Here is a 15,652-nt window from a genome sequence, read left to right on the forward strand (position 1 = left end):
ACACGTTTCTGTGATTCGTATAATTAATCAAATAAATAACAAAATCTTAGTATTCAAAATAGCAACGCCGTTGCCGGGGATCGAACCCGGGTCACCCGCGTGACAGGCGGGAATACTTACCACTATACTACAACGACTTGATGAAAGCTTAACCGAACTTTATATATCTGACTTTAAATGTTGGCACCGAGCAGCTTGGATGTTGTGGGCTTTAACTATGAAAATGTTGCTGCTGGTTTCATATGAGTAAAGTTGGAATCCCAAGTCGATGGAGGTTTCTTCTGAGAATTCATCACGTGTCGTGGTGGGAGTGAAGATTGTGTATTTCTGGCCTTGACAGAATGCAAATATCCAGTGGCATTGAATTATGAGAAGAAAGGGTTGTGCTATAAAGGAATAATGGGAGAAAAGTGTTATGGAATGCTTAAAAAACTGCTTGCCACCTATACCTACTACAGAGTTGCTTATGTTGCAAATCAAGCTCTTCTTCCTACACTTGGGTGGGTAATTGCTTATATCTTATACTTTTACAAGTGGCCTATCCTAATTATGCATCAAGGAGAGAAACCAAGTCAGATTATCCGTGCGAGGATCACTAAAGTAGAGCTCATGCTATTACTTTGACATTCTTTTTTCGTGTCTATATCTATCTTCAGGCTGCTGGATTCAACTCAACTCAACATTCCTAGTAGCTTCCATTTTGCTTGCTTTTTCAACGTGCAAGTTTCATGTACGACTTTGTTTAAAGCACGGCATGCTTCTTTAAAAGCATCATTTCATTTGGTAATAACAGTGTGAATGTTGCATCACCAATAACCAGCCTTGTCATTTGTACCACTGTTGGTTGGAAACAATGTTTCTACTCCATGTGTTAGGCTCTTTCATAGTTCCCCTGTTTCTTTGTTTTCTATGATTAATTCTAGCTGGAAAAAAGTCATTAACATATTTTCATAGTTAAAATGTGTCAAATTGATCTAACTGAAAATGAAAACTCATGATTGAATTCCATCACCAAACATGTCTTTTCACTCCATGCCAAGATTGTATATTGTGTTCCATTCGAGCATCAAATTCGTAATCCAAAGAAACGTATACATCATGAGACGAGGAGACAACAAGCAGATCTTGAACCTTGTTCTTTTAGCTTCAGGTATGCATATAGAATTCTAGATCAACATGATGATTCTTGATTGCGTAGTTTGATGTGCATATAATAATCAAGATTAGGAGTTGCAATATGAAACATAATGTATTGTACAAGAGCAAGCAACATTCTTATAGAGAAGTAGGAGCATAAATGATCATTTACAGAAGAAAAAAAAAAGAAGATCCGTTGTCCTTAGCTTGGCGCAAACCGGTCCATGAGCAAGAACATGGCGCTTTCCGACATCGTCTCCTCTCTTTTGGCCTGTTGTTTTGCTTCTTGGCTTTCTTTCACTTGTTGAGCAGCATCCCTTTTTCTGGAAATTAAAAATAATGGAATTTTTTCTCTCATGTTTGCTCTTAGCTTTGTCGGCTCTCCCACGCGTAAATCTGCTACAGTTGCCATTTTTTTCTCTCTCGTGAATTATTGGTTATAAGATGTGGTAGCAAAGTAAATGAAAGAGCGATGTTTATATAGGGAATTAAGTGAAGAAATTGTGGTATAAAAGGAAAGAAAATCTCTGTGGTTTTAACTGGACATGCTTTTATTCATGCGAATATTCTTCAAGATTGGCTACCGCCCATTTTCCCAAAGGAATTAAGAAAATTCATATTTAAAACGAGCCTAATTAGGAATTAGAAACATGCAGCTGAAGTCTTGTTAGGTTGAGATTTTTTAACCTAATTGAGAATTGAGAATTGAGATGCAATCTCAACCATTCATTCAGAATATTTATAAAATGTCAACAGCATGTAGTTTATGTCAATTAGGGGTATTATCGTCAATAGCCTGCACATAAAATGTCAACAACTTTATTCAATAAATACTTTTTTTTATTTTAATTTATTTTATTTTTTAATTTTTTTTATGTTTTTTTTATGTTTTTTTTAAAAAAAATTAAATTTTTTTTATTTTTTTTTATTTTTATTATTTTTTAATTTATTTTATTTTTTTAAAAAAAAAATCATTTTTTTTGTCAACTACATATACAACTCGTGTCAACTACACGTCAAATGTCAATAACTTTATTCAATACATACTTTTGACATGAATTGTACATGTAGTTGACATTATATTGTGTAGTTGACATGAATTGTATATGTAGTTGACATGGATTGCACACATAGTTGACATTATATGTGTGTAGTTGATATGAATTGTGTGTGTGGTTGACATGGATTGTACACATAGTTGACATTATATGTGTTTAGTTGACATGAAATGTATATATAGTTGACATTATATATGTATGTAATTGGCATGGATTGTTCGCATAGCCCCCGTTCGGTTGGCCAAATTGAATCATTTGATTAGTTTAATCAAATGTTTGGTTGGTTATATTGAATCTCAGACTAAATCCCAGATTGAGTCAATGACAGATAGTCAGGGGATAACTCATCAGGGCCTCACCCCTCCGACAAAATTAATCGGTGATGTACAAGTTATTAACTTCCAAATCTACCCTTTACTAGTTCTCCCCCAAATCGCTGCCGACGGCTCCCCAAATTCCCCTGATGCAATCAATCTCCTCAGAGCTCAGAGCTATAATTGAAATCGCCGATCCGTCAATTCTCACCGCTAGGGATGAGCAAAAAATCCGAAAATCGAATGTCCGAACCGAACCAAACCGAAATTTTGAAATTCAGTTCGGTTTTTTCGATTTTTCGGTTCGGTTCGGTTTTAAAAATAAAAAAATTTCGGTTTTTCGGTTCGGTTCGGTTTGGACGAAAAGAAAAACCGAAAAACCGAAATCCGAATTATATTTAATATAATATATTAAAATATTTTATATATATATATATAATACTTAAACTCTAACCCTAATAGAAATCCGCCGCCTCCTTTCTCAATCTGCTTCTCCGTTCTGGGTTCTCAATTCTCAATTCTCCGCCTCCAATCTCAATTCCGGTCTCCACTCTAAATCTCACAAACTCTAAGCATTCATCCCGCTGCCTATCTCTGTTCAAGCCAATCGCCGCCTCCGCCCTCAAGCAGTGCAGCCATCGACACCGTCAGACGTGTTCCAACCATCAACGCCGCCTTCAGCCGTGCTCCAACAATCCACGTCGTCTTAAGAAGAAGGTAAAACTTAAATGCATCTATTTTCTGCATAGCTCTCAAATTAGTGTTCAAAATTAAAATACTTCGAAAGTTCTTGCATTTTGGCATTAATGTGCATTTTTCTTAGATGATGAGTGTTTGGATTTTTTCCTTTAGGAACCAGAAACAATTGAAGAATCCACAAACACCTTCTAACGGAAGATAAGACACATAAACTTTGATATTGCAAGTATTGAAGATGAATTCATATGCTTAAATTAAGTATTATGATATTTAAAAATTGGATTCCCCTAATCAATCCAGATCTGCCGCCCCAGATTCAAAATTTTTTGTTATTCTAATTTTCTCAACCTCTCTATTATACATTTGCATTTTCTTTTACATTCATAAATTCTCTAAATTCGGGTTTTCGGTTTAGTTCGGGTTTTTTAGTTCGGTTTTTCGGATTTCGGTTTTTCGGTTTTCGGTTTCGGTTCGGTTTTGATTTTAGCCTAAATTCGGTTTTTCGGGTTCGGTTCGGTTTGGGCAAAAAACCGAACCGAAATCCGAATGCTCACCCCTACTCACCGCTCTAAAACTCCAATTCTTCACCAAAATCGCTCAATTTCTGAAATCGAGATGTTTAATTTCTGAAATCGAATGACATCTCGAGAAAGGGAAGGAAAATGGAGCTGAAAACCCTAATCGCTGCGTGCATTTGGGGGTGGAATCGGGTGAAGGCAGTCGAAGCCGGAGGCCCGAAGCGGTGACGGTGGCGGTTGATTTACTGCTCGAGACGAGCAAGAAGAGAATGTGTGAGATGCTGATGGTGGTGGTGGACGTGCTCTGCTAATGCGCGAACGTGAGGGTGGCTAGTGGGGCATGCGTGGCGGGGCTGGCGGTGGTGTCGAAGAAGAGACCGAGGATGTCGGGGGCATCGAGCAAGAGAGAGGGGCGGCGGTGTGGTGGAGATGGTGCAGAGTGGGATGGTGCAGAGTGGGATGGTGCTGGTGTATTAGACCCATTGTTTGAAGGGTATCTTAGTAATATACATTATTTTGGCACTATATAATATTTTAAATCAGAATTATATTAAAATAGACATTCCAACCAAACACCTTTTTTTAATCCAAGATTCAATCTTGTATTAGCCTATATTATATCATAAGACTATTTAATCTAGGCAACCGAACACAACCATAGTTGACATGAATTGTATATGTAGTTGATATGAATTGTATATGAATTATATTAAAAAATATTTATTGAATAAAATGTACCATGATATTATCATTCTGCCATTTCATAATTAATTAATCTAAAAATATTTTCCATATGGAAAAATCTGGACCACTCATTTAATAAAAATGAATGGCTGATATTGCATCTCATTTCTCAATTAGCATAAAAAATCTCAATTGATCACAATCCTATGCAGATGTGTGTAATCAAACGCAAACTCCAAATATCTTTCAAACTTCAAACTAGGGGTGAGCAAAAAAAACCGAATATCCGAACCGAACCAAACTGAAATTTTGAAATTCGGTTCGGTTTTTTTGGTTTTTCGGTTCGGTTCGGTTTTAAAAATAAAAAAAAAATTTGGTTTTTCGGTTCGGTTCGGGAAAAAAAACCGAAAAACTGAAAAACCGAATTATATTTTAAGTATAATATTATATATATTTATTCTATTAATTTAAATATATTATATCATTTATATAGTATATACTTTAAATATATTTTATATAGTATGTATTATATATATTCTATTAATTTTATATTATATATTTTAATTTATATTAATATATATAAAATGAATAAATTATAGGGGCATGTTAGGGCGCCACCACCCCTTAAAATAACACCATACCACCATTCCTAGCCAATCATTTGTACACGTGGACGAATAATAAGCTGCCATGTGGCAAAAAAAAAATCTGAAAAAGACGGTCAGCAATTTGCTGGTCTTTATCCAGCAATTTTTCTTGTCCAGCAATATCCGACACACTATACAACAATCTATAGATTGTTGTGTAGTGTTTGTAATATTGTTGTGTAACGTTTATAATATTACTGTATAAGTGGTGTCACGGTGTCACTTTAAGAGGGGTTGTCATTTTAACACAAACCATAAATTATATATATATATATATATGCATTTAAATCCAGAAATGCAGCCCAAATCTTGGCACTAGGATTAGATGATCTAATGGTCAATATTTAACCAAAAACACGGAAGGTCATAATTAAGTAGTTTTAGGTCATATTATAAGATTTGGATTTATGTCATGTTAAGATCATTTTAGGTCATGTTTTGTTAGCATGCCCTAAAAATAAACTAACTATGACCTACAAATGCCCTACGTATGACTTTGTTCTGCGTTTTTGTATTTAAATCTGGTCTTCATAGATCAAAACCCTATATATATATATATATATATATATATATATATTAATATATACTCCACATTTTTTTCGGTTTTTCGATTTTTATTGAAAATTTCGGTTTTTCGGTTTAATTCGATTTTTTAAGTTCGGTTTTTCGGTTATTCGATTTTTCAATTCGGTTCGGTTTGAGCAAAAACTGAACCGAAAACCCGATTGCACACCCCTACTTCAAACTATAATTTGGTCCACTAATTATACTCTATAGATAAGACGAGGTTATATTCGAATGTCAACAGATGCCATATGATGTCAACATAAGGACATATATGGAAATAGGTATTACTTCATCTGCTATAATGTCCCAATTTCACTCTCACATTCCAAACGATAGATATGCACATTATGGAAGGAAAATATATTCAATGTTCACAAATATTCAGGCACATAATCTCCACTACCGCAATATCCATCACAATAATCTTCTTCGGTGTGATTCTAAGTGGCTGTTCGGTTCATGAAACAAAATTGTCTTGAGATGCAGTGTAAGATACACTAAAATAGACCTTGGCTAGGATTAAATTAGTCTTATGCATGGTTGTAGAGTAGGGTGGAGGAGAATAATGAGGAGAGGGAGATGGACAAATTAGTAGGAGGGGGTGAGGTGAGATGGTTAGTCATGGGATAGGTGAAAAGGAGTCCATTCAAATGGGCCGAAATAGACCCATATCTACAATTGTTAGCTAAAATTTGCTTGAAAATGTGAATGGAGAAGATAAAAGTTATCTTGGAAACCGAACGGGCACTAAGAAGACGACGATACTTGATAAACGATTTTGATTCTATTGATGTTTCTTACAAATCACAGGGTATGTTTCTGGTGCATGGGGTGATATTAAGATGATGTTTTTTTTGATTTCATTATTTACGTCAAAGGATTTGTTTTTATTTTAGATCCAGTCTTTAAACTCACATCACATGATATAAAAGTCCAATCTTTGTACATGTCATAATTTCTTAATATTGAAATTATTTGATAGTGCAAACAAGAGTGTTCGTAAATTGTAGTTATACTACATTTGTGTGGCTTATAATCAACTTAGATTGATTAGCCATCAACTATAAGTTGGTGTTTTGTATTGACATTTTGAAGACGTGGTTAGGTTGATATTTTGTTGATTAATAGGGTTCTGTTGTTGTTGACCCCAAAGAAGATATCCAGATTTCTTCTCCACCGATTTCAATTGATTTTTCTTGCGCAAGTTCACAATTTTTATTGTATGTTCTGTTAACATTTCGGTTGGTATAAAGTAGACATTTTGTTGATGATTTTGGGTTGATATTTTGGATTTATGTTGCTGACTTAAGTTGATACTCAGTTGATATTAGAGTTATGTTATATAATCCCCATTGATATTAAGTTGTAGTAGATTCATTCTTGATATTATCCCTCGAGCAGTGACATTGGATGCGTTGATAATATGACACATTGACACCTTGTTGATATTATATTCTGATTGATATTACATGTTACCGATCGATTTTTTTTGTGTGTAGTGTCAGTCATTCTTGAATGTAGATCCGAGTTAAAGTCCGATGCAGTGACAGATCCAATGTATAACAAGGGGGTACAATTGTACCATAAGTATAGAATATTAATTGTATATTTAAGCCATGTTTCTAACCAAGGCTTCGTTGGTGGATTTGTAGTATATAACCAAAGTCAGAGCAGAGTTCAAATAATCAAATCTCACTAGTTGCGTTTCTTTATGTTTTCCTATTATTTTTCTTTTTAATTGTACTTTTTGTACTAGTTTTTCTTATTTTTTTATTTGTGATTGTATGATTATTATATAACAAAATATTTAAATAAATCAAACCTTTAATAAATACTTTATGTAATATTACAGTATTATATTCTATTTATCGCACCCCCGAATCTAAATTTTTGGATCCGCCACTAACCCGTTAGCAAGGATTATCTTTGCCCTTTCCGAGATTCAGACTTAGGTGCATCCAATCAAATGAGTGATCTATAAGCTTCGTTTATCATATCTTTTATAGTGACCCATTCTCTCATTTCTTTACTGTTACTAACGACGTGAGACATGTTAAATAATTATGATCTAAAATGAAATGAAAATAATTATCTTTTGACAAATAACCAAAAGAATTATAAAGTTTAGTCAAATTCTAGTATATTATTCTCTCACTCCCGCTTAAGATGAAATATTTTCCTTTTTAGTTTGTCACAACTAAGATGACACATTTAATTTCCTTTTGTGGAAACTTTCTCTCTCCAATTAATACACTCAACCACTTTTTTTCACTTCTATTAAAATATTCATCTTTCTTTATCTCTCTATTTAAATACTTACACCCACACTTTCTCTCTCCAATTAAATATTTTAACCGTAACTCCTAAAATCTCGTGTCAGCCAAGAAATGCGTCATCTTAGCCGGAACGGAGGGAGTAGTTGAGACAGATAAAATTATAATTCTATTTTATTATTATTTTATAAACAACAAGAAAATGTAAAATACTTAATCTATACATCTATTTAAAAGGCGAGTTTTGGCCTTATTTTAAAATATTTATAATTATTTTTATTGCATCTATTGTTTATTTGATGTATATACATTGTTGTTATATATTCCTCCTTTTTTTTAAAAAAAGTAGCAACTATTTTCATTTTGGTTCGTTCTTCAAATATAGAAACTTTAGAATCTTTTTATTTTAGGACATGGATCCACAATCCACTAACTTTAGTACTTTCACTATTTTTTCTCTTTCTCTCTCTTACTTTACTCATTTTTATTTTCCTCTCTTTTACTTTATCAATTCTTTTCACTTACTTTACCAATTGTGCATTAAAACTCATGTCATTTCAAATGTTTCTATTTTTAAATACAGAGGGAGTAGTACATAACTAATTAGTTATTTCTGTTTTGTAAGTTGTAGATACTACTTTATTTTTAATTTATAAATCAAATTAAATATTTATGCATCGCACCCCCTCTCTATACTGGGTGTGAGTTAATTAGTATTTTTAAAAATTGAGTTATTTTTAAATCACACTCCTTTATATATATTATATATATATATATATATATATATATATATGACATTTTTTCAAAATATTTCGTTTTATGAAATGAATATTTGTATTGGTCAATTTAAATAAATATCACAAGTTTACTAAAATATAGTAATTAATTTATCTCAAGTTTTCATTCGAATGTATGACAATTAGTGGTGCCCTTCTCATTTACCTACGAGTGGGAGATTATAATATGTTATGAACTTGAATCCTTCGAGTGGATTCTAACTCCAAAATATAAACCATACGTATGAAAACTTGAAGAAGAAAATTGGTAAACTAAACAAAAGTAAACATTCTATTACTTGTTTTTCATGCCATGCTTGAAAGAGCTTATAGAATTTATAGACTAATGACTAACCAACTAACCAATCCACTAACCACTTAACTATGAAACTAAATAACCGACTATCCACTAACTATGATGGAAACGTGATTAAATAACTGATGAAATGCTAAATCATATCACATATTTGTATCATAATATACCATAAAAAAAATGACATATAGTATATTGTACTGAAAATATTATATTCATACCAAAATTATCGAAGTATTGAATTGCGGTATACCAAAGTTTTGGTACGAATCCCTTTAACAGTGATAAAATAAACGTAATAGATAAAAAACGCATGTAGTAGAAGTACGTCAAAATAAAAAATGGTGATTCCCAACTTGTTGATTTAATCCATTTAATATTCTTTCTATTTTTTGAGCAACATTTTTTGTCTTCGATAATTTCAATCACCTTTAATTTTCGATTTATATAAAGAGAAAACAAATTACCAAAAAGATGACTAGACTAGAATATAAGAGATATTAATAAAACTAGTACTGCAATATCAATGAACAATAGTAGATAAGAATACTAATCCGTGATAATTAAAAATGCGTGTGAATCATTCTGTCAAAACTTACAGTGAACAATATGTGATTTGTTGTGACAAATATGTAGGACAATTTTATTTCGTAGAATCATATACTATCATATACTCCCTCCATTCCACATAGAAGCGTTTTTTCTCGGCACAGAGATTAAAACAAAATTGTGTTAGATGAGTTAAGTAATGGAGAATAAAGTGGAAAATAAAAAAAATAGAGAGATGTAGAGAGAAAAAAGTAAGAGAGAGTAAAGTGGATGTGGAAAAATGTGTTGACTTTTACTAAAAAGGGAAATGGCTCTATTACTATGAAATGTACCAAAATGGCAAAAAATGACTCTATTACTATGGAACGGAGGGAGTATAAAGTAAACACATATAATTATTATTTACTAAATCAAGTTACGCATTCCAATTACTATTCATGACCTTTTAATTAAACATACTCCATAATCAAAGAGGCAGGGAAACAATTAGCTGTGAGATAATTCCAAGTTGGTGTGTCCATATTTAGCGGTTAGAAAGAAAGAGAAAGACACGAAATACATGGTTCATCTCCTATATTTTTGGTGTGAGAAAGAACATTGACCTCCAAAAATGGATGGCATTGCATAAGTTGAACGGAAAGAAATGTCTGAGGAAGTAGCTCATATTTATTGTGACAAAACTCTGGTAGAAGCTACAATGGGTTAATTCTCCCCAAGGAAGTTATCATGGAAATCAAAACCTTGGGCTGCTGTCTCCTCCTCATCCTTTCTCACCTTGCCATCCCTTCCTTCTCTCAGCGAATATTCCAAGCTGGATTAGGTGTTGGTGCCCATAGTCAAACAGGCTCCGAAGCACTGTCGGAGTCCGAAGAAACCACAGATCCCGATCTGGAATCAACCCCAACACCCGAACCACATACAACAACAATCTCCCTAGGGAAAGACAGAGAGAATGAGAAAGAGCCAACCCTTACACCCGAACCCAACAATAATGAAGAACCAGATGTCGAGCCAACCCAACATACCAAAGAGAAAGAGTCACACATAGAGAATGAGAAAGAGTCAACCCTTACACCAGAACCCAACAATAATGAAGAACCAGATGTCGAGCCAACCCAACATACCAAAGAGAATGAGTCACACATAGAGAATGAGAAAGAACCAACCCTTACACCAGATCCCAACAATACTGAAGAACCAGACGTCGAGCCAACCCAACATACCAAAGAGAAAGAGTCACAAAAATCTGACAATCACGGAGAATCAGACAACGAGACAACCTCGGACCCCGAAGAGAAAGAGTCGACTCCTACTCCCAAAGCAAGCAATCATAAAGAATCAGAGATGTGCAGCTACAAATGCGCCTCTGAGCCAACTCCGAAGCTTGCCAATCAGAGGCTAGAAGGAGCCTACAAAGCCCTGCGGGCATTGAAAAAATCCATATACTCTGATCCAAATGGCTTCACAAGCAATTGGGAGGGTCCCGATGTGTGCAGTTACAAAGGCGTCTTTTGTGCCAAGGCTATGGACGATGCCAATATCCTAGTGGTGGCCGGTGTTGACCTTAACCATGGCGATATCGCTGGTCACCTCCCCTCAGAGATCGGGTACCTAGTCGACATCAGCCTCCTCCATCTTAATTCCAATAGATTTTGTGGGATCATCCCAAAAGAGATCAAGAACCTCAAGCTACTGTACGAGTTGGACGTGAGCAACAACCGCTTTGTGGGGTGTTTCCCGGAGGTGGTGTTGGAGTTACCGCAACTCAAATACCTCGACTTACGGTACAATGACTTTGAAGGCGAGCTACCTCCGGAGCTCTTCGACAAGCCCCTTGATGCAATTTTCTTGAACAACAACAGATTCCACTCAACCATCCCGGAAAACATTGGTAACTCTTCGGCCTCCGTCATCGTAATGTCAAACAACCATCTCTCTGGGTGCATTCCGTCCAGCATCGGAAAGATGGCAGGAAAATTGGACGAGTTTGTGGTTTCGTACAATGAGTTGTCAGGGTGCCTTCCAGAAGAGATCACAATGTTAAACACGACCAAAGTTTTTGATATCTCCAACAATAAATTTATGGGCGACCTACCGCAGGGGATGGAAAACATGAAGAGTATAGAGGTACTCAATATTGGGAATAATAAATTTAGGAGCAAGGTTTCGAAAACTGTTTGCACCTTGACGAATCTTAAGAACTTCACCTATTCTTACAACTTCTTTGATGCCCAAGATCCTGAGTGTATGATCAATGCGCTTCCCATTGTGGCTATTGACGGTAGGAAGAACTGCTTGCCTCGAGAACCCAATCAGAGGCCAGAGAAGGAGTGTCGCATAGCCTTGAGCAAGAAGGTTGACTGCAATGCCGGTTGTCGACCCCCGACTCATGGCCATTCGACCAGTTGTCGACCTCCAAAATCCATTCCATCAGCTCCGACTCCTAAACCCACACCTTCGCTGAAGCCTGAGCCAACACCTAAACCTGAGAAGACGTTTGTCCCGTCCCAGATTCCCAAGGCATCACCTCCTCCTAAAATGGAGACACCAACCCCTGCCCCCTCACCGGAACCATCTAAGCCGCCTTTACGACAAAAACGTGTTGCCCCACGCCTCGCTTCTTCGCCACCTCCAGTCCACTCTTTGCCGCCCGAAGTTGAACCCACACCTCCTCTAGTTCAATCACTCCCACCACCAGTCCACTCTCCACCACCATCTCCCGTAAAGTTACATCCACCTCCAGTTCCATCACTCCCACCACCAATTCACTCTCCACCTCTTCCAGCCCACTCCCCAGAACCACAAGACCACTCTCCACGAACCCCAATTAAGTTTCCACCACCACTAGTCCACTCTCCACCTCCTCCAGCCCACTCCCCAGAACCACAAGACCACTCTCCACCAACCCCAGTTAAGTTGCCACCGCCACTAGTCCACTCTCCACCTCCTTTAGTCAAGTTATTGCCGCCCCCAGTCCACTCTCCACCTCCTCCAGTCAAGTCGCCACCACCTCCACTCCATTCGCCACCGCCACCAATCAAATCACCACCACCTCCGGAGCACTCTCCACCACCCCCAGTTAAGTTACTACCACCACCAGTCGACTCTCCACCACCTCCAGTCAAGTCACTACCGCCCCCAGTCCCCTCTCCACCTCCTCCGGTCAAGTCGCCACCACCTCCAGTCCACTCGCCACCGCCACCAGTCAAATCACCACCACCTCCGGAACACTCTCCACCACCCCCAGTTAAGTTACTACCGCCACCAGTCGATTCTCCACCACCTCCAGTCAAGTCACCACCGCCACCTGACCACTCTCCACCTCCTCCACTCAAGTCGCCACCACCCCCGGTCCATTCTCCACCTCCTCCAGTCAAGTCGCCACCACCCCCAGTCCACTCTCCACCTCCGCCAGTCAAGTCGCCACCACCCCCAGTCAAATCACCACCGCCACCTGACCACTCTCCACCTCCTCCAGTTAAGTCGCCACCCCCGATCCACTCTCCACCTCCTCCAGTCAAGTTGCCACCACCTGTGGTCCACTCGCCACCACCATCGCCACCGGTTCATTCTCCACCTCCTCCAGTCAAGTCACCACCACCTCCCGTACACTCCCCACCACCCCCAGTCCACTCTCCACCTCCTCCAGTAAAGTCTCCACCGCCTCCAGTCCACTCACCGCCACCTCCTCCAGTCAAATCTCCACCACCTCCAGTCCACTCTCCACCTCCTCCAGTTAAATCGCCACCACCCCCAGTACACTCTCCACCTCCTCCAGTCAAGTCTCCACCGCCCCCTGTCCACTCACCGCCACCTCCTCCAGTTAAGTCCCCACCACCTCCAGTCCAGTCTCCACCTCCTCCAGTTAAATCGCCACCACCCCCAGTACACTCTCCACCTCCTCCAGTCAAGTCTCCACCGCCCCCTGTCCACTCACCGCCACCTCCTCCAGTAAAGTCGCCACCACCCCCAGTCCACTCTCCACCTCCTCCAGTCAAGTCTCCACCACCCCCAATCCACTCACCGCCACCTCCTGTCAAGTCGCCACCACCCCCAGTACACTCTCCACCTCCTCCAGTCAAATCTCCACCGCCCCCTGTCCACTCACCGCCACCTCCTCCAGTCAAGTCTCCACCGCCCCCAGTCCACTCACCGCCACCTCCAGTCAAGTCGCCACCACCCCCAGTCCATTCTCCACCTCCTCCAGTCAAGTCTCCACCGCCCCCTGTCCACTCACCGCCACCTCCTCCAGTCAAATCACCACCGCCCCCAGTCCATTCCCCACCTCCTCCAGTCAAGTCACCACCACCACCAGTCCACTCTCCACCACCTCCTCCAGTTAAGTCGCCACCACCCCCAGTTCACTCTCCACCTCCTCCAGTGAAGTCGCCACCGCCCCCTGTCCACTCTCCACCTCCTCCAGTCAAGTCGCCACCTCCTCCAGTCCACTCACCGCCACCTCCTCCAGTCAAATCACCACCGCCCCCAGTCCACTCCCCACCTCCTCCAGTTAAGTCGCCACCTCCTCCAGTCAAATCACCACCGCCCCCAGTCCACTCCCCACCTCCTCCAGTTAAGTCGCCACCTCCTCCAGTCCACTCACCGCCACCTCCTCCAGTCAAATCACCACCGCCCCCAGTCCACTCCCCACCTCCTCCAGTCAAGTCACCACCGCCCCCAGTCCACTCTCCGCCTCCTCCAGTGAAGTCGCCACCACCTCCGGTTCACTCTCCACCTCCTCCAGTGAAGTCGCCACCACCCCCGGTTCACTCTCCTCCTCCTCCAGTCCACTCCCCACCACCACCAAAACCTATCGCATCTCCTCCACCTGAACCGGTTCAACCACCACCTACTAACAAATTTCCTCCTTACAAAATTCCAGGTATTATTGGTGCCAGCTATAAATCTCCGCCTCCTCCATTAATTCCAGGCTACTAAAATCCAAAGTAGTTATATAGTGGAGTGAATATTCAATTTTATATAACATGTATTTATTGAGGAGATTATCTAATTATATAATGCATCTCAATAAAATAGAACAACTCACTAGGTTGATTTATTTAGTTTTTGCTATTCTTATCAGTCTATCGTGATTTTGTACTTAAGTTAGAGTGTTTTTCTTCGTAGTATATATATAGAATTACGAGTACATACATGTTTACAAAGGAATTTCTTCTTTGGATTTCATTATGTGTTCTACTAGTTTTCTAGGATAGTTCTGTTAGATTATTGTAACACTATTTTCTAGGACAGTTCTGTTAGACTATTGTAACATATTGTACATCATAATGCAATTTTATACTAAAATAGTAGATATGCTTATAGTATTCCAGTATGTGTCCGTAGTAACTTTTTTATTTATTGTATTATACTCCCTCCGTCCCAGCTAAAATGACACATTTCATAGCCGGCACGAGATTTTAGGAGTTATTGGTTAAAGTATTTAATTAGAGAGAGAAAAAGTAGGTGTAAGTATTAAAGTAGAGAGATAAAGAAAGATGAATATTTTAATAGGAGTGAGAAAAAGTGGTTGAGTGTATTAATTGGAGAGAGAAAGTTTCCAAAAAAGGAAATGTGTCATCTTAGTTAAGACAAACTAAAAAGGAAAACGTGTCATCTTAAGCGGGACGGAGGGAGTAGAATTCTCCCTAGATGTATTTTAAATTAAAACTCCTTCCGTCCACGAATAAGAGTCTTTCGGCACGGGTTTTTAACAAATGTTAAGAGAAGTGGGTGGAAGAAAGTAGTGGAATATGAGTCATACTTGTATATATTAGTTTTAAATGATATATGAGTGGAATGAGTTGGTGGAATGTGAGGCCTTTTTACCATTTATGGTGATTATGAACCGGAACTCCTATTCGCGGACGGACCAAAATTGAAAAATGAGACTCCTGTTCGCGGACGGATGGAGTATTAATTTATGATAATCTTATACCAATAGCAATGTAAAATTTGCAGCTCAAAAAGTAATAAGTCATTCACAACACAAATCTCTCCTCATATTTCAACTTAATCACATAGTTATTCTCCCAAACAACACAATTTTGTTTTATTTTCATTTTCTAATTACTATAATCTAATTTTATGTTTATCTTTTGATTTTAACTTTATATA

At 38.5% G+C, this 15,652-nt stretch overlaps 1 protein-coding gene and 1 non-coding gene across 2 annotated transcripts; one reads left to right on the plus strand and one right to left on the minus strand.

The window, feature by feature from the left end:
- Window positions 1–65: 65 nt before the first annotated feature.
- On the minus strand, window positions 66–137 carry TRNAD-GUC (transfer RNA aspartic acid (anticodon GUC)). Its single transcript has one exon. It is a non-coding gene; the product is annotated as a tRNA-Asp (tRNA).
- A 9,931-nt stretch (window positions 138–10,068) lies between these two features.
- LOC125209337 (uncharacterized) lies at window positions 10,069–14,802 on the plus strand. Its single transcript, XM_048108938.2, has one exon. It carries the CDS (start codon window positions 10,262–10,264, stop codon window positions 14,471–14,473), a length of 4,212 nt encoding a protein of 1,403 aa, XP_047964895.2. The 5' UTR covers window positions 10,069–10,261; the 3' UTR covers window positions 14,474–14,802.
- The last annotated feature ends 850 nt before the right edge of the window (window positions 14,803–15,652 follow it).

The sequence above is a fragment of the Salvia hispanica genome, chromosome 1, assembly GCF_029641045.1.
Source record: "Salvia hispanica isolate PSC_SH4W2 chromosome 1, Shi_PSC_v1, whole genome shotgun sequence".
Taxonomy (NCBI): Eukaryota; Viridiplantae; Streptophyta; class Magnoliopsida; order Lamiales; family Lamiaceae; genus Salvia; species Salvia hispanica.